General features: G+C 44.0%; 1 protein-coding gene across 1 annotated transcript in view; it reads left to right on the forward strand.

The window, feature by feature from the left end:
* Positions 1-11218: 11218 nt before the first annotated feature.
* The window catches only part of FEZ1 (fasciculation and elongation protein zeta 1), a 52771-nt gene continuing 38412 nt past the window's right edge, over positions 11219-25577 (forward strand). The window contains exons 1-3 of the mRNA XM_004379356.1: positions 11219-11399; positions 16825-17180; positions 23374-23473. Of these exons, the coding sequence (XP_004379413.1) occupies positions 16870-17180; positions 23374-23473 (411 nt within the window). The 5' untranslated portion in view covers positions 11219-11399; positions 16825-16869. The remainder of the gene's footprint in view (positions 11400-16824; positions 17181-23373; positions 23474-25577) is intronic.

Below are 25577 nucleotides of genomic sequence, written 5' to 3' on the forward strand. Positions count from 1 at the left end.
ATCTTGTATCTTGAAACTTTGCTGAAATCTTCTATTAGTTCCAGTAGTTTTCTTGTGGATTCTTTGGGGTTTTCTGTGTATAAGATCATATCATCAGCAAATAGATATACATTTACTTCTTCCTTATCAGTTTGGATGCCCTTTATTTCTTTTTCTAGCCTAATTGCTCTGGCTAGGACCTCCAGCACAATGTTGAACAAGAGTGGTGATAAAGGTCATCCTTGTCTGGTTCCTGTTCTCAAGGGGAATGCTTTTAAAGTCTCTCCATTTAGGATGATGTTGGCTGTTGGCTTTGTATAAATGCACTTAATTATATTGAGGAATTTCCCTTCTATTCCTATTTTGCTGAGTTTTTATCATGAATGGGTGTTGGACTTTGTCAAATGCCTTTTCTGCATCAATTGAGAAGATCATGTGGTTCTTGTCTTTTGTTTTATTAATATGATGGATTACATTGATTGTTTTTCTAATGTTGAAACATCCCTGCATACCTGGTATAAATCCCACTTGATCATGGTGAATTAGTTTTTTGATACATTGCTGAATTCTTGACACACATTTTTGAGGGACATAATTTAATCCATAACAGGGTTATATGTAAATTTCTCACGTTGGCTTCACACCATAAGGGCCAGTATGATGTCAAAGACTAGTATGTTATGACTTCTCTCCAAGGTCAGAGAGTAACCGAGAGTCACATCTTCTCTTCAAGGATAGTGATTAGGGAAGTTGCTTAGACTTATGCCTCAAGGCTAGTTTATAAAGATTGACTATGTTATATTTTCTTTTACCAGAGCATGCTGGTCAAAGTCAATCTCAAGGTTGCTTAAGTTTTTCACATACTTTACATGCTTCTATGTTTATGTTCAAAAAACTTGTAAATAACTTTCTAAAGACTCACAGGTTTCTAATAACTTATAATTAATGTTAGCCTCACAAAGGTAGACATATTTCTAAGTTCATACTGTGAGTGTTTATACATATATGTTTTAAAAGCATAATAGTGATTTATACCTTATGTGATTTGACAGCATTATGAAAACATACAGAATAGCATCCCATGGGCATAAATAATTTTTATGACTGAGTAGCAGCTGAGATTTGGTTAGAAGAAAGCTCTGACTCAAATGGAATTTGAAGGTAATTTGTAGACCTAATTTACTTTGCTGTCTCCGTAGGGCTTTGAATAACTAAGTGTTATGTAAGCCTGCTTTTTCATAATATCCCTGTGAAATACAAAGGAGTCTACAAATAAATTTAAAAAATGTAAAAACCCCGAGAGTATGGCCCACGGACATCCTTTTAACTCAGTACTGAAGTCACTCCCGAGGTTCACCCTTCAGGCAATGACTAGACAGACCTATAAAACAAACAATAACACACATAGTTCATCCATGTATATGAGACTAAATGGGCACACCAGCCCAAGGGCAAGAACAAGAAGGCAGGAGGGTGCAGGAAAGCTGGACAAATGGAAATGGGGAACCAAAAGTCAAAAGGAAGTGTTGACACATCATGGGGTTGGCAACCAATGTCACAAAACAATATGCATATTAATCGTTTAATGAGAAACTAATTTGCTCTGTAAACTTTCACCCAAAGCACAATTAAAGAAAAAAAAGAAGTGTGTAAAAAAATGTAAAAAAAGTAAAAGACAGCGAAATAACAGATTGGCTCACAAAATAAAGAATATTACCTGTGAGTACCATGCTCCTTTAAAAAATTATCTATATGAAACCAAACAGTTAACAATTATTTTAAAACAAAGATAAGAATGTAAGGGGGCAGGGAAACTAGATTAATGGATACAGAACAACCAGCACAGAAATAATGGGAATGTTCTTGCATTGTGAAGAATGTAGCCAGTGTCACTGAACAATTTGTTTAGGAATTGTTGAATGGGAACCTAAACTGCTGTGTAAACCTTCACTGAAAACACAACAAAATATTATTTAAAAAGAAAACAAACTAAGGAATTCTGAATAAACTATGAACTTTAGTTAATTTAAAAAAAAAAAGAAAAAGAAATTCAAAGACACTCCAAGTTCCCTCAGTGAGTTTGGAGTCAACTTAAACAAAACATTCCAGTCTGTTTTTGAAACAAAATGTAGAGGTTTTAGATTTATTAAATTTAAGGGAAAGGATTTTATTCCAACTCCTTTATATTATAGATGAGGAAACCCACAGTCAGAAAACATAAGTAATTTTCTCTAGATCAGAAAGCTAGCTAATGGTAAAGTTGACACTGAAGACCAAAACTCCTGACTCCTAGCCTATGGACCCTCTTCCAGTCTACCAAGGCTACTTACACTTCATCTCCTTCCACTCCTTTTTCCTCCCCTCATTTCTTTTATTTTTCTCTCTTTTAATGTGGTCTAGATGTCAGATCAGCCATAATCTCACAATCATATAAAACACTAAATTGGGAATTCTTTCTAGGTTTTACAAATAGTAGAGAGCTGAGTTACTTAATATGGATCCATTTTCCTTCCATTCTAAATAAGGTGTTTAAAAGGATTTAAAAATAATTTTTACTTGTTTATTTATTTAAATTGTGCTTTAAATGAAATTTACAGAGCAAATTAGTTTCTCATTAAACAGTTAAAGCACGTTGTTTTGTGATATTGGTTGCCAACCCCGTGACGTGTCAACACTCTCCCCTTCTCGACCTTGGGTTCCCCATTTCCATTCATCCAGCTTTCCTGTCCCCTCCTGCCTTCTCATCCTTGCCCCTGGGCTGGTGTACACATTTAGTCTTGTATACAAGGTTGAACTATGTGTGTTATTGTTTGTTTTATAGGCCTATCTAATCATTGGCTGAAGGGTGAACCTTGGGAGTGACTTCAGTATTGAGTTAAAAGGTGTCCAGGGGCCATACTCTGAGGGTTTCTCCAGTCTCTGTCAGACCAATAAGTTTGGTCTTTTTTCGTGAGTTTGAATTTTGTTCTAGATTTTTCTTCAGCTCTGTCCGGGACCCTCTACTGTGATCCATGTCAGAGCAGTTGGTGATTGTATCCGGGCGCCATCTAGTTGGTACTGGACTCAGTCTGGTGGAGGCTGTGGTAGTTGTGGTCTGTTAGTTCTTTGGACTAATCTTGCCCTTGTGTCTTTGGTTTTCTTCTTTCTCCCTTTCTCCAGATGGCATGAGACCAGTAGAGTATCTTAGATGGCTGCTCAAAGCTTTTAAGAGCCCAGATGCTACTCCCCAAAGTCGGATGTAGAACATTTCTTTTATAAACTATGTTATGCCAGTTGAGCTAGACATCCCCCAAGATTTACTTATTTATTTTACCTGTAAGGAGAGTTACCAATAACAGATTTTGGGGTAAACTTTTCTTTCCTAATGACGAGTGAGCGAGCTTTCCTTGATTTATACATTTTGCATTTCATTCACGTCCAACCATCATACACAATGAATGAATGAGTTCTTACTCTGAAAGGAGTGTGGAGTTATTTAAAAATGAAAATTACAAAATCAGCAGATTTTAAATGACCAGACACTTCCAAGTCTCTCGAAGCTTCTGATTTTATATACATTGTATGCCCAATTGATTTGTGTATTCTCAAGATAACAGTGAGGACTTCCTGGTTGGTGCAAATGTTAATGTGCTCAGTTCTAACCGAGAGGTTGGCGGTTTTAATCCGCCCAGAGGCACCTTAAATGAAAGACCTGGTGATCTACTTCCAAAAAATCAGCCACTGAAAGCGCTACAGAGCACAGTTCTACTCAGACACGTATGGAATCACCACAGTCCGAATTCACTTGGTGGCAACCAGTTTTTCCACCACCTGTCTGTCAGTTTGTCATACTGTGTGTCTTGTGTGTTGCTATGATGCCGGAAGCTATGCTACCAGTATTTCAGATACCAGCAGGATCACCCATGGTAGACAGGTTTTAGCAGAACTTCCAGACTAAGACAGATTAGGAGGAAAGGCCGACAATCTACTTTTAAAAATTAGCCAGTGAAAGCCCTATGGACGCCAACAGAACATTGTCCGATATGGTGCTGGAGGATGAGCCCCCTAGATTGGAAGGCACTCAAAATACATGTGGCCTCAACGATGGACTCAAGCGTACCAACGATTGTGAAGATGGTGCAGGACAGGGCAACATTTAGATTTGTTGTACCTGGGGTTGCCATGAGTTGGAGGTGATGGCAACTAACGACAAGATAGTCAGTACCTTACAGCATCATCTTCTCATACATTCCAGATTCTGGTTAATATCCAACAGCACATTTTCCCCTCATAGCTCTCCAAAACCCAATCACAATGCCATGTCAATGGTGCATGTCAAGCATTTTGCAGGCTATCATTTAGTCTGTATATATTTTTAAGGGAGCAACCCAACATGGCTCTTCTCTGGGGCTTGGTGAAGTTCAGTGTTGTTAAGCTGCCACCTTATAAGACGTGACAACTAGAAGAGGCAGACTATTTAAATCCTGGATACACTGACTTTGTGAAAAAAATTAACTGCTGAAAATGAGGCTTTAGGGGGAAGGTGAGTTCTTTTCCCAGGGTTGAAAACGTCGTCGTGACTCAGAGTTGAGACCTTCATGAGGACAGCTGTGGCTGGGGGCAGCCTTTGGATGGTGGGCTTGGGGGCTTGCTGGTGAGGTGATTTTTATATGGCTAGACTGGTGCAGGGAAATGGTAATTTTCTTTGCCATTGTCGTTTCCTCAAATTCATTTCTCAATCATCATCTACCAGGGCAGCCTGGGGATAGCAGAAAATAAAGGAGCTTAGCTGGAGATTAAGGCGAATGGGAGTCAGCCTAGCAGCGGTACATACAAATGATATCCCTGCTTGGACTTGTGACGGTTGTTTTTCAAGAAGAGCCAAAAAGCCAGGAGGGAGGGAGAAAGGGGAAATCATTCATAGGAAACACTGAGTTTCTGTTTATGGTGATGAAAAACTTGGCAATTGATACTGGTGATAGTTGCAGAACATGATGAATGTAATTGTTGTCACTGAATTGGGTATGTAAAAAATGCTGAATTTGCAAATGTTGTGTTATGTATGTATCTCTAAATACCTAAAAGTGGGCTCATAGAGCGAAAGCATCTCATGAGTGTCCCTCCCCTCATGACACTGCCACCCGGGTGTCACCTAGCTTCTATTTCCTACAATAAGGCTGTCCCGTTCCTCAGTCACCAGGGCACATGCTGATCTGCACAGATACATCACTTGGAGCCACACAGGAAGGAAGATTAATGACCACTTGTCTAAGTTATCGAGTGCTGCTATAACAAAAATACCATAAGTGGATGGTTTTAACAGAAATTTATTTTCTCACCGTTGGAAAAAAAAAACCAAAAAACCAAACCCAGTGCTGTCAAGCCGATTCCAACTCATAGGACAGAGCTGAACTGCCCCATAGGAGCACCTGGTGGATTTGAATTGCCAACCTTTTGGTTAGCAGCTGTAGCTCTTAACCACTTCTACGCCACCAGGGACTCCTCTCACAGTGTAGGAGGTTAGAAATCCAAATTCATGGTGCCAGCTCTAGGGGAAGGCTTGCTTTCTCTCTTGGCTCTGGAGGAAGTTCTTTGTTTCTTCTGAGCTTCTTCTCCTGAGCAATCTTCTCATAGTTTGGCATCTCTCTTCTCCCATTGCTTTTCTGCTTGCTTGCTTAATCTCTTTTATACCTCAAATGAGATATAATCTCTTTTATATCTCAAAAGTGACTCAAGATACACCCTACACTAATCCTGCCTCATTAACATCACAAAGACAACCCATTCTGAAATGGGATTATAACCACAGGCATAGTGGTAAGGATTTACAGCACATATTTTGTTGGGACATAATTCAATCCATAATACCACTGTAAGTCTGAAAGCTTTCCACACACAGGGGATCTCATTTTCTTTTTCCCATTAAAATTGTGATTCTCTTTTCTTAAAATATCCAATTTTCTTCTCCTACAGAAAAAAATTTTTTTTTTAATAATCACATTTGCACTTGTGGGAATTTCTGCTATCTTAAAGAAACTCATTCTTCATTTGCCAGCTAATTCATGTAACTGTGTCACTTTCATCAGGTAATAAAGGTGCCTATTCTGGAATTTGTCGTTATTCTTGGGTCTGATTCATTGCTGATTTTTGTACTTCTGCTTATTTTTTTTGAAAGTAATGTGATTTGTTCTTGGTACATGTGTTTTCTGGTATGGAGTGATTACCTGCTGATGAGATAGCCATGAATAGATTTTGAATCCTGGGGAATATTCCATTCCCTTTGTGGAAACAAATCAGGGAATTCAGTCAACTCTGGAGGTTAAGGATGCAGATGAACATAGGCTTGAATTAAAGGCTGGGGTTTGAGAAAATCAAGCAGCCTTAGAATGTTTGCCTTGGCTGTGACTGGCGTAGGTTTTCAATAAAGAATCAGCAACTCATTTCTAAAATGTCATGAAAAACTGGCTTCTTCAAGAAAGATTCTTCTAAGGACGTTCAAACAGGATGAACACAATATAGATCACACTACCACAGAATTTCTAACCTTAGAAAGCCATTTTGAGCCTTGTAAGCCATAAAAAAATGGAATGGGCAGCCCTGTGAGGTCAAATTTCTCACCACTAGAGGTGTGTTAATAGAAATTGTAGCACTGTCTGTACTGGGGTGGGAGGGAAGTGGTCAGACTGGATGACCTTTAAATGCTCTATGTGATCTAACATTCTTTGATTCGAATGTCAAGTTCATCAGCAACCCTTGAAATAAACCTCTAGTGTGGTACTGGCATGATTCCAGGAGAGATTATTTACCCTGTGTCTTCAGCAACCAGCAGTTTGTGCATATGATCTGGCCTTCAGTTCTTCTTACTTAACAAACTTTGTTGTTAGTGTTAGCTGCTACTGAGTGGGCCCCAACTCATGGCAATCCCACAGACAACGCAACAAAACACTCCCCGGTCCTGCCCCATCCCTATGATCAAACCCTTGTGATCCATAAGATTTTTATTGGTTGATTTTCTGAAGTAGATTGCCAAGCCTTTCTTCCTAGTCTGTTTTAGTCTGCAAGCTCCATTGAAACCTCTTCAGCATCATAGCATCATAGTCTTTATTGACAGATAGAACCTGGGTCTTCACATGGGACGTGAGAATTCTATCACTGAACGACCGCTGCCCTCTAACCAACATTAGCTAGCTATGTACTGGGGAGCCCTGGTGGTGCAGTGGTTAAGAGCTCGGCTGTTAACCAAAAGGTTGGCAATTCGAATCCACCAGCCGCTCCTTGGAAACTCTATGGGGCGGTTCTACTCTGTCCTGTGAGGTTGCTATGAGTTGGAATCAACTCTACAGCAATGGGTTTTTTGGGTTTAGTAACTATGTACTAGGCACCCTGTTAAGGGGCTTAATCATCACAAAACCCTTAGAAGTAGAAACCGTTAAAGAGATTAAGTAAGGAACAAAGATAAACCTAACTTCCCAAGGGGACATTTGGCAATGTCTGGAGACAGTTTTGGTTGTCACAGCTGGGGTTTTGCTACTGAAATCCAGTTACTCATCATCCAGGACCCAAGACTCCTTTTGCATGCTTTGGTTCCATCATTTGGCAAACATTTACTGAGCGTTCACTCTCTTCAGTTTCAATGCCGAAGTCAATTGTATCAAACAGTTAGCTTCTCTATGGATGATTTTTGTGTTCTTTTTCGTCACGTATACACTTTCCCTTGGTGTCTATTCTCTCTTTCAGAGGGGGTGGTACTTAAGCTTATTAGAAAGGTGGAACTGAGGTTTGTTAATATTATAACTGCTGGCTTTTTTTTTTTAAGTCTTCAACCATTAAGGAATCATCCACCTATTTGTCTTGGTGAAAAATATACTTCTTTCTTTCCAAGCCTACTTCTTACTATTGTGCAAAACCTCATTTCCAATCTGTCCTAGTCCTGGGGATCTTGCTTTCTCAATTACTCCTTCATCATTTTGTAATTTTCATCTCATCCTTTTCCACGGCTTCTCCCCCTCAGCTGCCAGAGTTGAGTCTTCCCATTTTAAGATCACATTCCTTTAAAACTGCTTTTCCCTTAAAGTTCCTTTCCTTGATGACAAACTAGAATCTCTGCTGTCATGGAATGAATTGTGTCCCCCCAAAAATATGTGTCAACTTGGTTAGGCCATGATTCCCAGTATTGTGTGGTTGTCCTCCATTTTGCAATTTTCCTCTGTGTTACAAATCATAATCTCTGCTTGTGGTTAAAGAGGATTGGGGTGGGATATAACACCCTTGGTCAGGTCACATCCCTGAACCAATGTAAACAGAGTTTCCCTGTGGTGTGGCCTGCACCACCTTTTATCTTACAAGAGATAAAAGGAAAGGGAAGCAAGCAGAGAGTTGGGGACCTCATACCACCAAGAAAGAAGCACCAGGAGCAGAGCGTGCCCTTTGTACTTGGGGTTCCTGTGCTGAGAAGCTCCTAGTCCAGGAGAAGATTGATTACAAGGACCTTCCTTCAGAGCAGACAGAGAAAGCCTTCACCTGGAGCTGATGCCCTGAATTTGGGCTTCTAGCCTACTAGACTGGGAGAGAATAAACTTCTCTTTGTTACAGCCATCCACTGGTGGTATTTCTATTATAGCAGCACTAGATGACTAAGACATCCACTCACTGCTCCACTTTCTCATATCCTCCCTTACCCCTTCACACCAGAAGCTAGAATCCAAAGTAATCCCTCTCTCTCACCCCCACAGCCAAGAGTCTCTAGTGCTGCTAGAGGCTACTACCTTTGAAAAGTCTTTCCAGACCTTGCTCTTGGTTTTCATTTATCCTCTTTCACCTGCACTGTTGGCTACCTGCCTCCACCTCTCCTACTTCTGATTCATTCTCAAATTCTCAAGTTAGAATTGTCTTTCCAAATTGATCTGGCTATCCTATCACTTCTGATTAAAAACATGTAATGGTGCTCAAAGATTTCAGTATGGAATCCAGATTTTGTGGCCTGGAGGACCGTCCTGACTCAAGGTCTTGAACTGAGAAAGATCTGGCCAACTCTAGTTACCTACCAAGCCTGTGCGCCCCACACTCGGAAGATCTAGACAGAAGTTGGCTTCTGATATAGAGTCTCTCAAGCTTCTCCTAAAGAAGATAATGCTGTTGTTGTGCGTTGTCCAGTCGAATCCAGTTCGTGACAGAATAGAACTGCCTATCATAGGGTTTCCTAGGCTGTAATCTTTATGGAAGATGATTGACAGATCTTTCTCCCTCAAAGTGGCTGGGTGGGTTCCAGCTGCCAACCTTTTGGTTAACGGCTTAGCACTTAACCATTGCACCACAAGGTTCACCAAGACTTATATACTACCATCCTACGTGCATGGAAGTACTTTATGCATATTAACTCCTTTAACCCCATAACAGGTCTCAGAAGGGGGTAGAGATGAGAGGTTAACTCACCCAAGTCACACAACTGGGTGTGCTCCCAGAAAGTTAGACACAGGGATCTTTCTTTTAATTTTAATTTTATTTATTTTGTTGTTGTTGAGAATATACACAGCAAAACATATACCAATTCAGCAGTTTCTATATGTACAATTTAGTGACATTGATTACATTCTTCGAGTTGTGCAACCATTCTCATCCTCTTTTTCTGAGTTGTTCCTCTCCCATTAACATAAACTCACTGCCCCCTAAATTTCCTTTTGAATCTTTTGAGTTGCTGGTGTCAATTTGACCCCATATAGACAGTTCTTAAAAAAGCATAATGCTCAAGGCAGACCTTTTTTACTAGTCAAGCTAAACTATTGTTTGGTTTTAAGAAGACCTCAGGGGATATTTTTTGTTTAACGTCTAAAGATTATCTCAGGGCAATAGTTTCAGAGGTTCATACACCCTGGAGTCCATGAGAATTTGAAATTCTGTTCTGCATTTCCCTCCTTTCGATCAGGATTCTTCTGTGGAATCTTTGATTAAAATATTCGGTAATGGTAGCTGGGCACCATCCAGTTCTTCCGGTCTCATGGCAAAGGAGGCAGTTGTTTATGGAGACAATTAGCCACACAGTCCATTTTCTCCTCCTATTCCTGACTTTCCTTCTTCCTCTGTTGCTCCAGGTGAATGGAGACCAATTGTTGTGCCCTAGATGGTTGCTTGCAAGCTTTTCAGACCCCAGACACTATGCAATGAAGTAGGAGGTAGAACAGAAGCATTAAACACATTATTAGGCCAATTAACTGGAATGTCTCATGAAACCACGACCCTAAACCTCCAAATCAAGGAACCAAATCCCACGAAGTGTTTGCTTGCACATAAGCAGCTTCAGCAGCTACTCTTTTCTTTTTTTTCTTGGTGGTTGTTGTGAATAGATGTATCACACAACTTTTATCGATTCAACTTTTTACAGGTGTACAACTTATTGACAGCACTTACAATAATTGACTGTGCAACCCTACCTTAATCAAGGTGATTTTGACTCAGGGATTTTTTACCATTGTACTCTTTTCTTCTCTAACAAGAAAAACCCTCTGCTTACTGTCACCAGAAGGGAAAATGACCAACTCTTCCTCTCATGTCACCAGGGTATTCCCCTGCAGAGCATCCTTGTCACCACTGAAATGTTTGTGGAATGAACGAGCTTTCTGCTGAAGTTCTCAGCTTAGCCCGGATGCCCTTCGCCGTTAGACACCTTCAGTCCTGTTCTTCTGCTATCCTCTCTAAATTGACAAAAGTACTTGTGATTCCAAACGGACATGGTTTTCCTGGTGCCTTCCTTTGACCCTTGCAGTTCTCGAGGTCTACCTTAGTTGTCTACTTTTCCACTCCCATCCTTCACAGAAGGGCCTCTGTCTGCGCCCTCACCTTGGGCCCGAGATCTGAACCTTTGTGGTGGGAGGCCTCCCTCAGCTTGCCCACCTCAGCCCCCAGTACAACGGGGAGTCCAGAAGGTGCAAAGGGGTCTTTGAGAGTGTCTGCGAGCATCTGTCAGCCATCCACTCACCCACGAGCCTATATTTTTATCGAGAACCTAAGGACAGTCGGGCCCTGTGCGTTATCCACGTTGGGAGTTACTGCACCACACGTATCTAGGAGCTGTTGAATATTCATGAGGGAAGCGGAGAGGCCAGTGTTAAGAGGAGAGAAACAGTAATTCATAAATATTAATAAAAGGAGGCCGCGTGCTCCGAGGAAGGCCAGGAACGCTAACGAGAAGATGACGTCCGGGGCTTGCGCGTGCCCGGTGGGGAGGGTGCCCGAGCGCGGGCGCGCCCCGGAGCAGGCGAGAGCGCGGGGAGGGGCGGAGAGGCGGGGTGAAGGAAGGGAGCCGAGCCTGGCGCTGCCGAGCGGCCGGGGGAGCGCTCGGGGCTCGCCGCTGCCGCTGCGCTGCCCTCCGGCGGGTCGCCGCGGCCCTTGGATGGGGGTGTCCGGCTGACCCCGGGATCCGCCTCCCTCTGCCCGGAGCTGCACAGGTGCCATCGCGCGGGGCGACCTTAGTCCGCAACCGACTACTGCCGGGGTGGTGATTGGACCGGGGTGGGTGGAGGAGGGGGACTCGGGATTCCCAGCCGGCAGGTGTAGGGGCGCCGCAGCCCTCCTCCGCAGCCGCCCCCACCCCAGCCTGGGATCGGAAAGCAGGAGCCCGGGGCCTGTCGCCCTCCTGTCCAGCCCTTCTCCGGGGCGCCGCGGGGATGCAGCGCCCGGGCCCGGAGATGGAGGATGATGGGCACTCCAAGCATGATCTCAGCGCGGCCTGGGGCGTATGTGTGTGTGCGTGTGTGTGTGGTGTGTGTGTGGTGTGTGTGTGGTATGTGTGTGGTATGTGTGTGGTGTGTGTGTATGTGCGCGCGCGCAGGCGTGTGTGTGTTGAAGGGGTGATGTTGGAGGAGTGGGTCAGCACCTCATCCCAGGACTGTTATCTGGTCGGGTCTCCTCAAAAGCCCCAGAAAAATCTTTGACCCGGAGGACCTGCCCCCGCCCCACCTTGCCCCTCCCCAGGACCGCGCATTCCTGCAGAGTCAGAACCGCTGGCAGCGGCCGCCGACGCTGGGGGAGCAATTGTTTTACAACCGGAATAGGTCGGAGAGAGGACGAGAGTGGCGGTGAAAGGGGGCGCTGCCGCCGAGTGCGGCAGGGGAGGGGGCGCTGCCGCTGTGTGGGCTCCGGGCCTCTGGAGCTCCGGGATGCTGCTTTTGACCCAGCCCTGCGGGGTATTATCCCAGCCGCCTCTTCCCTCTTGCACCCCCTAACCCCCATCCCACTCCCGTGTCCGAGTCTTGTTTGGCCAAAAGGGTAGTCTAGGATGCATGCGGCCTGCGCGGGCCGAGACTGGCTTCCCCGGCGCTCCAGTCATTGTGCTCCTTGGATGAGATTTTCTTCACCGCACGGACCGGGGGACAGGGGGATATGGGTGGCAATGAAAGGAGCTGCGAAGGAGGGGAAGGGGGGGGGGAGCAAAAACTCCAAAGGGGTATGCTGACTTATACGCCATGACATCCTCCCTTTCTGTCCAAATGTGACGCTGTCACCAACATGTACACCGACTGGATTTTGCTGAGGAGCGGTGGGAAATGGGAAGGCGGAGGAGTGGAGGGCAGGTTTTAGGGAGACAACCGAGATGAATATGGGGGTGGGGAGGGCAGAGAATCAGATGATCTTTGGGACAAGTAATGGGAAAAACGGGGCTATGAAATGGGGCCTCTGTGGCGGTGCCGAGGCCTAGCCGAGGGAGACATGGTGAAATCTCTCCTGCTCTGCTCAGCTTGGCTCAGCTTGGCAGAGCAGGGACTGGTAATTTGTACCGCAGTCCCAGGCTGCGGCTCGTGCATCATTATGCTGCAGGGAGAGGCTTCTGCGCTTCCGACCGGCTCTGTCTTTTCTAAATTACACCAGCTATATGGACGTCAAAATAAATGGAGCAGATTATAGGATATGATCAAACTCGAGTCCGGCACTGTTCCACAATGCAGGCAAAAAGAAAGGATGACCCTCTCGTGGTTCCTTCTTTCTGTCGTTTTTCATGTATTTATTTTTTTAAACTGATTTTGGAAGTATAGAGAAGAGAATAAGCTATTACTTGGATTAACCCCCGCGTTTAAGGGAGGGAGGCCGCAGAGATGGACTGAGGAGGAACAGTGGGACAATCTTGTCAGGATGGAAAGTAGGAGGTGGTTGTGGAAAATTTAGCTGAGGACAATGGCAGTCTGTCCAGAGAGAAGAGCAAAAACAAGTGGGCTGAAGGGAATCTTGGTTGGTGGGAGGGAAGGACTGCTAGCTCACTCCAGAGACCCCGCCTTGAGGCTCTGGCAGAGCCGGCCGGAATGCTTGGCTCTCCTTGGCGTCCTCCGGGGGTCTTTCTGCAAACGTTAGGCTCAGTTTGGTTGTTGAGTAATTTCAGACTCCCAACAAAGGTTTTCAGTTCTAGCTTCATCTCTAGCTGGTAATTCACCCAGCGCCTTTTGACTCCTAAGTAATGAGTTGATGAAAAGCAATCTGGCTGTGCTAAGGATTGTTTCAAATGGCCGTGTTTCTGAACTTAAACCTGGAAACCAAACGCGCGGCCGTGGAGTCGATTCCGGCTCACAGCGACTCTACAGAACAGAGTAAGGTTTCCAAGGCTGTAATCTTTATGGCGGCAGACTGCTACATCTTTCTCCCATGGAGTGGCTACTGGGTTCGAACTGCCTACCTTTGGGCAGCAGTCAAGTTGCTTAGCCACTGCACTGAACTCTGGAGCTGTGTTGTTCATTTCTTCTTCGAAAATCTTCTGGATGAATCAATTTTATCTAGAGCCTCCCTGGGCTGGGTGCTTTCAGCAGGATCTGTCTGATACCAACACTTGAAGCTTTATCTTAACCCTAGGTTCTGGTTGGACGGGCCTCTTGTTGCTGGCTAACAGTGTATACCGTGATGTTTCAAAGCAGCCACCACTGGTGTCACCTCGTTCCAGTCTCCCCTTGCCTTGAAGAGTACACACTTGAAGGAAATTTAAATACCTGGAATGCAAGCTGGTTGGCCTTCATGTCTCCCTGGAGTGAAACCAGCGATCCATGAAGCTTTGGTCAAAGGAATTGAAAACATCAGAGTTGCCTTAGTCAGAAATATGCTAAACTCCACTCAGCAAGGGGTCTGTTGTTTGATGTGCATTTGAAAGCATTGCGCTTAGAACATCACCGCAGGGGTCGGGGCAGTTTTCTTTTAATTGGAACACTCTCAGGCTACATTTCCATCTAACGAAGTTATGCCATTTTCTTAGAATTGGTGCCATTTATTGGGCACTTTCTGGATTCCACACTTGTGCCTAGCACTTCAAAGATTATCTCATTTAGCCCACACAGTGACCTTCAAGGAAAGCGCTGTTTTAAACCCCATTTTATAGATGAGGAAACGGAGGCTCAAAGAGGCTGATAATTTGCCTGAAATCTCACAGCTGGGAAGTAATAGGACCAGGACAGGAGCCCCGGAGTCCAGGGTCTTAACTATTACAGACAGACTACCACCTCAATCAACTTAAAAAATAAACAAAAACAAATCCAAACCCGTTGCGGTTGAGTCGATTCTGACTCATAGCTATCCCTTTAATCAGTTTAAATCCCTTTCCTGCCCTCTGGCACTTTGTGATTTCTTCAGATGTCACTGTTCAGGCACTCAGGGATTCCTCATTTTTGTGTGCCGTGGTCCTCGCTGGCAGTGTGGAGAAACCTGTGGGATCCTTCTCGGAACGATGTTTTCATGGGCATAGAATAAAATACTTAGGCTTGCAAAGGAAACCAATTACACTGAAATATAGTTATATTCCAAGAGCTGTTAGAAGGCTATGGACTCCAAGTTAAGACCCTCTGCCTGGAAATTAGTCATGTGCTTTAGAGCTGTGTCGTGCAGTATGGCAGTGACCAGCCACGTGTGGCTACTGAATATGTGAACGTGGCTGCTCCAAATGGAAATGTGCTCTAAGTGTAAGGTACACACTGGATTTCCAAGGCTTAGTATGACAAGAGACTATGAAATGTCTCATTAATATTTTTTAATATGGATTATATTTTGACATAATAATGCTTTGGATATATTGGATTAAATAAAATATATTATTAAAATTATTAAATTATTGAAATTAACTTCCAAAGGTGTTATAGTACTACGTCCACACCTTCATTTTAACAAGTGAGGAAATCGGGACCCACAGTGCTTGTCACTCAGCCAGCTATTGGCGCTTCTGCTGGCTTGGAGCCTGTGCCCTTTCCAGAATATTGTTGTGCTCTTATAGATTTTTGTATCCCAGGGGCCTATTACGTCCTTTGCAAACTGTAAATGATTAGAATGTGTTTTGCTGGCCATGGTAACTGACTTAACCTCGGTAAGACCCTAGTAAGAAGTGGCAAGCTTCTCCCCGGCATGCTGTTTGTTGTACCCAGTTAGAGTTTTGCGGGTGGAAATGGAGAACGGGCGTTCCTAGGTTAGGTAAACAGACACCAACACCGCAAACCCACTGTTGTCGATTCCGACTCATAATGGTTCCAATTTCAGCATTCAGCTGGATCAAGAAACAAGGAGACAGGAGAGAAAGGATTGGCTGCCCTTCCGTGTTGCAGGGCGGAAAGCTGAGTATGTAGAGAAGGGCATGATGAACAGTAATACTAGTGCTGCCTGGAATTGACAATGGGAAGCTGTGTGTGGGGGACAGATCATTTGTAATCAGCACGCATTGACTGATTGCTGAGCTGCAGGGCAGCGTGCGCTAAGAGCCACGGAGGCTATCCAGAGGACGTCTGTGCCCTCGAGTAATTTAAATTAAAACTGGGAACACGTCTGGAGGCACACAGAAATCGATACATCACAGTTGAAGGCAGTGCATGAAAAATGCCCTATGAGACGTAGAGGTCCCAGGAGCTGTTGGCAAATGAATGGAGGCCTGAGTGTGCAGCTTTCAGTATGCAGAGCCCAGGATGGTAGTTTATTCTGGCTTGTACATGATTAAAGGAGATCATCTAGCCCATTTCTCTGCTCCCAGGCATATGTTCTGTGTCTGGGAAAAACTCAGGTCCTTGTCGGAAAGTCTCTCTGGTAGTTTTCAAGTGTCGAGAGTAGTAACATCCAGGTCCATGAACCCTTATCCAAAACCCGTGGGGCTATGCATATTTCAGAATGCAGATTACTTCAGATTTGGGTAGGTAAATCACAGAGGGCATATTTTGCAGATCACCTCCTAGAGTCTGGGGCAGCCCTATAGTTTAAGAAGTTAATACAAGTTTACTTGCCAAATGAGGTCAAGTTTTAACACCAAAAAAGTTATAAGAAAACTTCCAGTTTTCAGAGATTTCTTTTGGAATCATGGCTAAAGATATGGACCTGCGTGGTAAAAACCTTAATACGTGAAATCAATGGCGTATATTAAGCAATATAGAGTATTTATCTGCCAGGTACCATTCTAAGCAGGGTACCTTTGTGTCTTCCCATAACAACCCGTTGAGGTAGGTCCTGTTGTTATTTCTATCTTGAGAAAAATAAAAGGAAGCACAGAGAGGGTAAGTAACTTGTCTGAGGTAACAGCTGGTAAGGGGCAGAACAGGATTCAAACCTAAGCAGTCTGGCACCAGGGGCTTTGTACTTAAACAACTTGCCTTATTTTTTTTTTTTGGAGCAAGGACTTGGTAACAGGTGTGTCTCTGAAGTTCACTGCATTAGGTTAGCGGTGGTGACAGTGACAGGGAGCTCTGAATTCCTTACATGCATAGTAGTGAGGACATGCAGAAGCAATGGGTAGCAATCAAGTGGAATCGCTGTTTTTAGGGGGACACCGAGTAAGGAAATTTATGGTTACTGGGAAATCTTCTAAATGCCGCTCAGCAGAGCTGGCACAAAAGCCCAGACCGAGCTCACATTACCTCTGCTTTCTTCTAGATAAGCAATTCCTGACAGCGGCTGTTGGTCCACTGCTCTGCAAGCATGGAAGCCCCGCTGGTGAGTTTGGATGAAGAGTTTGAGGATCTTCGGCCCTGCTGCTCCGAGGAGCCGGAGGAGAAACCTCGGTGTGTCTGTGGGTCATCCCCTCACCATCTAGAGGACCCCTCCCTCTCCGAGCTTGAGAATTTTTCTTCTGAAATCATCAGCTTCAAGTCCATGGAGGACCTCGTGAATGAGTTTGACGAGAAGCTCAACGTCTGCTTTCGGAACTACGACGCCAAGACGGAGAACCTGGCTCCTGTGAAGAACCAGCTACAGATCCAGGAGGAGGAGGAGACCCTGCAGGATGAGGAGTAAGAAGGCTTAATTGCCCTCCCGCTTCAGCCTAGCCCCTTGACCTAGGATTGTCGCTGTGGTTGTTGTTGGGTGTCTTCGGGTCGATTTTGACTCTTAGTGACCCCATGTGACAGAGTAGTACTGCCCCATAGGGTTTTCTTGGCTGTAATCTTTATGGAAGCAGATCGCCAGGTCTTTCTCCTGCAGAGCCTCTGGGTGGGTTTGTACCACCAACCTTTTGGCTAGCGGCAGGCTCTTAACTGTTGCGCTACCAGAGCTCCTTGAAATAGGATTAGTTTCTATCTGTAGGTTTATGGCCTATTATGCTTTTATGCTGTCAGTGGGGCAATGCCCTGCTAATTGCTGACATTATTCTATTCATGCCCCTTCAGACCACCTGCAGAAAGTGCCAGACACTGTTCTAAGCACTTTAGAGGAAAGGAGAATTTTTAGGTAACAGGAAGGTTTTCCTAGATGCAACATAGTGTTTCAGGAGCACGGTAAACTTGGAAGTCTGTCTACCTTCAGCTTTCTTTGAATCAGTGGTAATCCACCCAGATATTAGAAATGAGGACCAGAAAAAAAAAAAAAATTAGCTATGATGGGGAAACCCATGTCATTGGATCAATTTGCTTCAAGAAACACCAGAATTTTGAAAATCTCAGAATGGGTGACAACCGCTTAGTCTTGAAAAATTATCTAGAAATGGTAAGATATGGCCAAATAAGAAAGCATAAAAATTGAATTGAGAGCGCAGGGAATTACCCTGGACGAAGTAAAGGTGATAATTAAGTGTGATGGTGTTTAGATTCCCTGTATCACTTACTAGCTGCCATTTAGGGACTTCACAGTAGTCAAAAAAGGGATCTGAGAAAAGTACCATCCAAGAAGGGACCGAAAGAGAAGAAGGGGTGATTTGTTATACGTTATATAAATTAAAGAAAGGTGTTTAGGTATTTAGAAAAAAATATGCATGGATTCCCAGTAGAGCTTAGATATGTATCAATTGTACTTTTAAGAATCACACAAGAAATGCCAAGTAGTTGATTATGGAAGTTTGGGGCAACTGTGCATTTGGTTCCTCTTTTGATGGACTTAAGTGGGAAGAGTTGCTCATAAATAAGTGGGGTGAGGAGGCCAGCCCTACGCAATTGAACCTGACTGTGTGTGGGAGATAGTTGCTTACTGATGGCTGCTGAGAATTGTGAAGACAGGGACTGTTTACCTGTCTGTGTCACTCACTAGCGTATCCCCACTGTCTAATATGGTGCTTGGTGCATGGTAAGTGATCAACGAATGTTTTTTGAATGAAATATTGACTATTGAATGAGTTTGGAGAGTGATAATAGCTAGCCTTCCCTATGGGTACGTCTAATGTATTACTGGACTCACACCATTTCCTTCTTTCTGTTTTAATTAATGCTTGCCTGAAGGTATGATCACAGAGAACACTTCGCCCTGATGACCGGCACTATAACTGCGGGCTGTATGTTTTGATTCAATTTTAAGTTTCAAGCTGATTCGTTTTAGATTCTGAGCCTGTCATTATCTGCTCGACCCCTGGAAGTCAAAAAGAATGCCTCTGGGGCTTTATTATACTATTTTCCACCTCAGTGCACCAGGCAATGAACCAGAAACACAATGACTATGAATTCTAATTTTCATGCTCTTGCTAACTTGCTGTGTGACCTTGGGCAAGTCACTTAACTCTAGTTGACTGCCTGGGTCCTCATCTTTGAAACCTCCAGAGTTCAGTCTTGATGAAGCGGGGCTAAGGACTTGCAAAGAACCTAATTTCTTAACTTACCCAGGTAGTGCTCCGAAAATGACATTTTAAGATGCCTCTGCCTCATTGAGGATGAAGGCTCAGCGAGCAGGTTCTTATTCTCTTGTAGCACATTAGCAGAGGCCACTCAATGTTAATTGCCATCACGTGGGACTATTGGTCTTCTCATGCTGATATTCTTGACCTGTCTGCCTCATTGACTGCTTCAGCTAAGAGACCAAAGGTTGACTAATTCCTTAGAGATAGAGCATGATTTGGGGACAGTTGTAGAGAGAGGAAGCTGAGAAGGGAGAAATTAACACTGCATTTTCTAGACATTCAATGTATCTAATGCTTCTTTACAACTCAAAGTAAAAAAGCACAATTAAATTACAGACTTTGTTTTGTAGACACCTGTCCACATATTTCAGCTGTACAATTATGACCAGGTAAAGGAGAAGAATAACTTAATATCTTACCTAGTTGTCACTTCCTCGGGCAAAGATCTAGTGTTTTTGTAATAAACTTGCTCAGTATTTAGAGGAGTGTTTCCTCCAAGAAAGAATTGAAGGTGTTTTTGTTGAATCCTCAGGGATAGAGCGAAATGATAGAGTCTTAAAACAAGAGCACAGAGGGCCATTGAGGGCGTGACAGACGCTTGGGGAGATGGATCGGCACAGTAGCCCCAAGGATGGACTCGAACGTGCTGGCGATTGTGAGGCTGACACAGGGCTGGGCAATGAACGTTTTATTCTGTTGTACATGAGGTTGCCAAGAGGTGGAGCTGACTTGACAGCAGCTGACAAGAACAACAAAAACAAAAACAAAGGCAAAGAAATTCTTGGTCAAGCTAGCTTCCTTAAAGATCGCACAAATCATAAAGCAAATGCGGTGATTTTCTGAGTAGTTTTGATTTATTCACCTTGTCTGGAGCTATTTAGCTGATAGGGAGCTGGCTAAGCTGTCCAGCTTATCTCTTCTTTGTCAGGGCATGGGAGTTCCAGAATCCCTTCTTTGTGTGTATGTGATCACCCTTTTCCTTTGCTATAAGAAGTAGGACCTGGAGGCCTCTGAAATATTTTCTGAGTTCAAAAGCAGAGACTATATATACAAATCTACTACCGAATCCCCACTGCCCCCATATCTCAATAGATCAGGGTTTATATAATCTTGTTGGCCATGTTGCCAGTTCCAGGCCCTGCCGCTCTTTATTCCCTTGTCTTGGCACAAGCCACTCCCTTGAGTTTGCTTGTACTCTGCCAGCATCCTTCTCCAGGTCCCTAGTCCTCTGTGGTGAAAGATAGTCTAGTCAATTCTACAGGCACCTAAGCCAAAGCCATCAAATACGCACACGAAAAGTTTCTCTGTTATTACAGGGACTGAGAGTGTGAACTGAATCGTGGCGGGGCAGCGTGAAGGCAGGAACGGGGGCAGTCTGTTTAATCTGTGCTTTGGTGAATGACACAGGAGATGGCTTTCAAAGCCTCCTTTCTCCAAGATGCTTCTCAAGGAAGTGAAATGTTATAGTCCACCTCAGGGCACTTACAAAAGGGGCTACATCCACTCTCCGGCACCCACCGTGGTAGGATAGAGGGCCTCTATGGGGATAAAGGCCCTTTCCGTTCCCTTCTTCATAGAAAGCTTTGTTTTCTCCCTCCCACCCCCTGCTGGTGAACTGCCTCCAGTCCTCTTCCCCTGCTGCTGCGGTGTTCTGCCTTAACCTTTCTCTAGCCTCCCCTGGGCTCCACATCTGGGTAGAAAGCAGCGCGTGCGGCTGCCTCACCCTTCTTCTTGTGTAGACGGGTGACAGCACAATGTCCAGAAGGCAGAATGCGGGCATAGATTTTTCATGCAAAGCCACTTTCTTAACCATTGTTCTAGGTTGTGATTCAAAACTTGATAGGTTATTCTGCAATGTCCATGCCAATGCCAACCATGCAATTCAGGAAGAGTAGCTGTTTTGCCTGGGTTCAAATCTCGCCTCTGCCATTACTGGCTTTGTGATCTTAGACAAGTGAATTAACTTGTTGGTGCTTCAGTTTTTTTTCTCATCCATAGAGTTGTAGTGAAGAATAAGTGAATGAATCCATATATAGAGGTTAGAGTAGTACTTGGCAAATAGCACATGCTCAGTAAGTATTGGCTGAATTTATTATTGTTAAAGGTGCCCTGGAGGAGTATGGGAAGGGCATGCAAGTGATTACAAAAAGATGGAAAGTGATTACTGTAAAGTTTATTTATGAACATCAAAGGATAAAAGGATAAAAAGAAGTCACAGAGTAAGAAGAAAACCTGGACAAAATATGAAAGAGAAAAAGGATGGTTTGAAATCCCAAGGAGTTAAAGGATTAGGGGATTGTCACTAAAAACCTAGAATTGGCAAATGAAATTCAGAGGACGTCAGGTGAAGGCTCAGATGAGAAAAGTGGGGCCTCACTTTAAGGAGATAAGTTGTTGCAAGGTCATTAGAAAATTAGTGCAGTCCATTGAAGATGTCAGCTTCCTTCCTGCCTCGGAGAGGTGCAGAAGACTCTTGCCTATTTTGGGCTTTGCTGAATTCACTTTTCAGGCACTTCCTGCAGGGACAAATCTGAAGGTCAGTGCCTTGCATGGATGTAGTTCTTTCTGGCAGGGGTGGAAGAGGACTGGGATTAGAGAGAGCACTAGAAGTCATTGCTGGCGGTCTAATCTGCAGAGAACATAAAGCAGTGATGTAAGTAAGGGTAGTTCTCTGAAGATCTTTCCAGTAGGTGTGGTGTCTTGGAGATAGCAAACTGTATTTGCCTCTTGGCTTTTGACGCTAATGCAACTAGGATTTAGAATTAGCCTGGATTGACGCAACACAGCTCTAATAGTGCCTGGTGGACGCTGGGCTATCACCCATGGTTTAAGCAGGTTCTGGAATCCTGCTAATGAGCACTTGAGGGGTTGTTCTTTCAAAGTGTTTTCTCGAGATGGTAGGAAAATAAAGAATAAACAGGTGCTCCAAACGTTGCTGTTAAATTGTGATTTCTTGGGTTTCTTTTGTTTGTTCCATCACCAATGGCATGCATGAGTGCCAGGAAGATCTCTTTGCTTAAATACCCATGTATCACAGGCGATTCCTGATTTTTCTGCTTGTTAGCTGCATCCCTCCTCCCACCCCCATGATTGTACATTTCTGATTTCAAGTAACTGTACTCTGGTTTTTATCGTTTTGCATTTGTCTTTGACATCTTGCAACATATTTTGTCCTATTTTCTTATATTAATCATCTATATAAAATGTACTTCTTATATTTTGGTCTCATGGGTGTATTCGTGTATGACATGCACAGGTCCCTGAAAGAGATGGCAGAGGGTCCTCATTCAACGTGATCTAACATTAATTCAAGTGCCAACAGCTTCCATGGAAGGCATTATTTTAGGAGTTTGGTTTACTCATTTACATTTAGCTCTTGGTGTTGACTAATTTATGCATCTTCCTGTTGTGTGCTTGTGACTTCAGAATTTTCCCTAGTCCCCTCCTTTTTTCCCCAAAGAAACCCTTCTTCTTTTAATTTATTTTATTTGCTGTTGTCGTTGAGAATATACATAGCATAACCTATACCAATTCAACAACTCAAAGAAACACTTCTTAAACAAGTGAGTTAAGCGATCAGAATTGTGGAAAAACCTTTCATATAATTTACATATCAGAATTTTAAAGATAAATGTAATAAAACGAGCCCTACTCTTTCCCATTAGAACTAGTTGTGCAGACAGAAGTGCACTTATTGGTGGCTTTCAGATATTTGCCTTAGAGAGTGTTTATGATGGAGCCAGGGCACACTTAGACTCTGCATTGCTCGAGAGCAGGGTTGTGCCACCCTTGGGTTCATTAGAGCATTTTGGGAAGTAAGTAAACAAAATAGCCACAGCATTGACGTTATCCCCTTTCCCATATTAGATGCCGAGGCATTAATTCCTGACACTCATGGTTGCCAGCCGCTTGCAATGCATATAGATTAGATGATGACCCTGATCTGAATGAAAAGGGGTCATTCAGCCAGAAAATCTTCCCAGATTTTCTTTTAACTCTTCTCTTTCCACAGGAAAGGAAACCTATGGGCGCTCCTTAGGTTCACAGGACATGAGCTGTTTGGTTGAGGGGCAGATTTATTTCCAGGGCCAATTGTGGTTGGATTGTAGACTCTGCCATTTGTTCGTCATAGTGGGGAGTTCCTCCTCCCTCAGGGAACACCTTTACACTGAAGCCCCCCGGCCAGGCTCTGCCCTCTTGAATCTCTCTTTCCCGGCAGTGCCTCTGATTTCGTTTTTAAGCTGCTTGGCTGTGCATGCTGGAGGGCAGATGATCTCAGCCTGGCACACACAGAAGCCTCTCTGCTCCCCTGGCCCAGCTTTTCCTTCCTCCAGGCGGGGCCCGACCACAGATGGGTGCTAATGAGAGCTTCTCTTTGTTTACAGGGTTTGGGATGCTCTGACAGACAACTACATCCCTTCCCTCTCGGAAGACTGGAGGGACCCAAACATGGAGGCTCTGAATGGCAACAGCTCTGACACTGAGGTACCTCTCAGGGGCCCCACATTTAATGTTGTTTCCAGTTAGAGAAACATTCTGTAACTCAGCAGTCTTCCCCATCTTGTAATGAAGCAGTGGCTCTTAGTCATTGCTGCGAAGGTGGGAGGGTAGAGGAGGGTGAGCAGCGAGGTGAGGGGGACATCAGTGTATACAAGGTGATTGGGTTACCTGTAAAAAGTGCATCACGGATAACTTGTACAACATGAAAAATAAGGTGGTCTGAAGTAAGGGGAGGAGTGACTATCACAGACGCCTTTTGTATTCAGATAATGATAGTCATTCACAATACAGTATGGTTAAAAAAAATCAGGTTTTCTTGTGTAAAATGAACAGTTCAGTCACATCAATAACAACGCTGAGAGTAGACGCTGACAAATCTTGGCATATCTCTGAGTCAGGCTAATAAACCAGAGTTGGGGCCCGGATATTGGGTGAGGCGTCCATACAATGGGAAGGGATTCTTTTTTTTTTTTTTAATTGTTCTTTAAGTGAAAGTTTACAATTCAAGTTAGTCTCTCATACAAAAATTCATACACACACTGTTATGTGACCCTAGTTGCTCTGCCTGTGCTGTAACAGCACACTCCTCCTTTCCTCCCCTGATTTCCCGTGTCCATTCAACCAGCTCCTGACCATTTCTGCCTTCTCATCTCACCTCCGGACAGGAGCTGCCCATTTAGTCTCGTGTATCTACTTGAGCTAAGAAGCACACTCTTCATGAGTATCACTTTATGTCCCAGAATCCAGTCCAATCTTTGTCTGAAGAGTTGGCCTCAGGAATGGTTTCAGTGCTGGGTTGACAGAGAGTCTGGGGGCCATGCTTTCTGGGGTTCCTGCAGTCTCAGTCAGACCATCAAGTCTGGCCTTTTTACTAGAATTCGAGTTCTGCACCCTACTTTTCTCCTGCTCCATCAGGGACCCTCCGCTGTGTTCCCTGTCACGGCGGTCAGTGGTGGCAGCTGGGCACCATCTAGTTCCTCTGGTCTCAGGCTAATGGAGTCTCTGGTTTACGTGACCCTCTCTGTCTCCTGGGCTAATACTTTCCTTGTGTCCCTGGTGTTCTTCACTCTGGAGGGAATTCCTGATGAAACTCAACCAATGGGACCTTCTGTGGACCAGAGTCACACTGTATGACTACTCATGCCAAAGAAGAAAGTAGCCCAAGAGCTTCCGAGAAATAAAGAGGATACTTATTTTGAGTTGATTTGCAGAGGCTATGGAGAGTGACCTTTCTGAACATCTAAATTGTCCCTCCTAGCCGAAAGAAAGGCAAAATCATTTAATGACTCTGTCCATGTTAAAAGTCTAGTTCTGCTTTATTTGGTTTTCTAGTTTCAGCTGTGAAAGATATTTGACAATTTCTTATCAGAAAGGGCTATCACAGCCCTGTGGATTCAGCAAATGAGGGAGAAGGGTAGATCTAATCTTCCTAGGTTATCCAGAATTGAATCCAAAAGAACAGATTCCCCTTACTGGGAGATATTTCTGCAGATTATTGCCCAAAATAATACAGCAAAGAGATCAGCAGTTGGCTGATTTATTGAAAAGGTGGCTCTATGTTCTGCTCAACTCTTCAATAAGTAACCCATTGCCGTCAAGTTGATTCCGACTCATAGTGACCCTATAGGACAGAGTAGAACTGCCCCATATGGTTTCCAAGGCTGTAATCTTTATGGGGAGCCCTGGTGGTGAGTGGTTAAGAGCTTGGCTGCTAACCAAAAGATCGGGAGTTCGAATCCACCAGCCGCTCCTCAGAAACCCTATGGGCAGTTCTACTCCGTCCTAGAGGGTCATTTTGCGTTGGAATTGACGAAACAGGTTTGGTTCTTGGGTTTATCTTTACAAAAACAGACTGCCACATCTTTCTCCTGCAGAGAGCCTGGTGGGTTTGAACCACCGACCTTTTGGTTAGCAGCCAAATGGTTAACCACTGCACTACCAGGGCTCTTTCTTTAATAACGAAAAAAAAAAAAAAAAACGAAAACCAAACCCATTGCCACATCTTTCTCCTGCAGAGAGCCTGGTGGGTTTGAACCACCGACCTTTTGGTTAGCAGCCAAATGGTTAACCACTGCACTACCAGGGCTCT

The sequence above is a fragment of the Trichechus manatus genome, unplaced genomic scaffold, assembly GCF_000243295.1.
Source record: "Trichechus manatus latirostris isolate Lorelei unplaced genomic scaffold, TriManLat1.0 scaffold00064, whole genome shotgun sequence".
In the NCBI taxonomy this organism is placed as follows: Eukaryota; Metazoa; Chordata; class Mammalia; order Sirenia; family Trichechidae; genus Trichechus; species Trichechus manatus.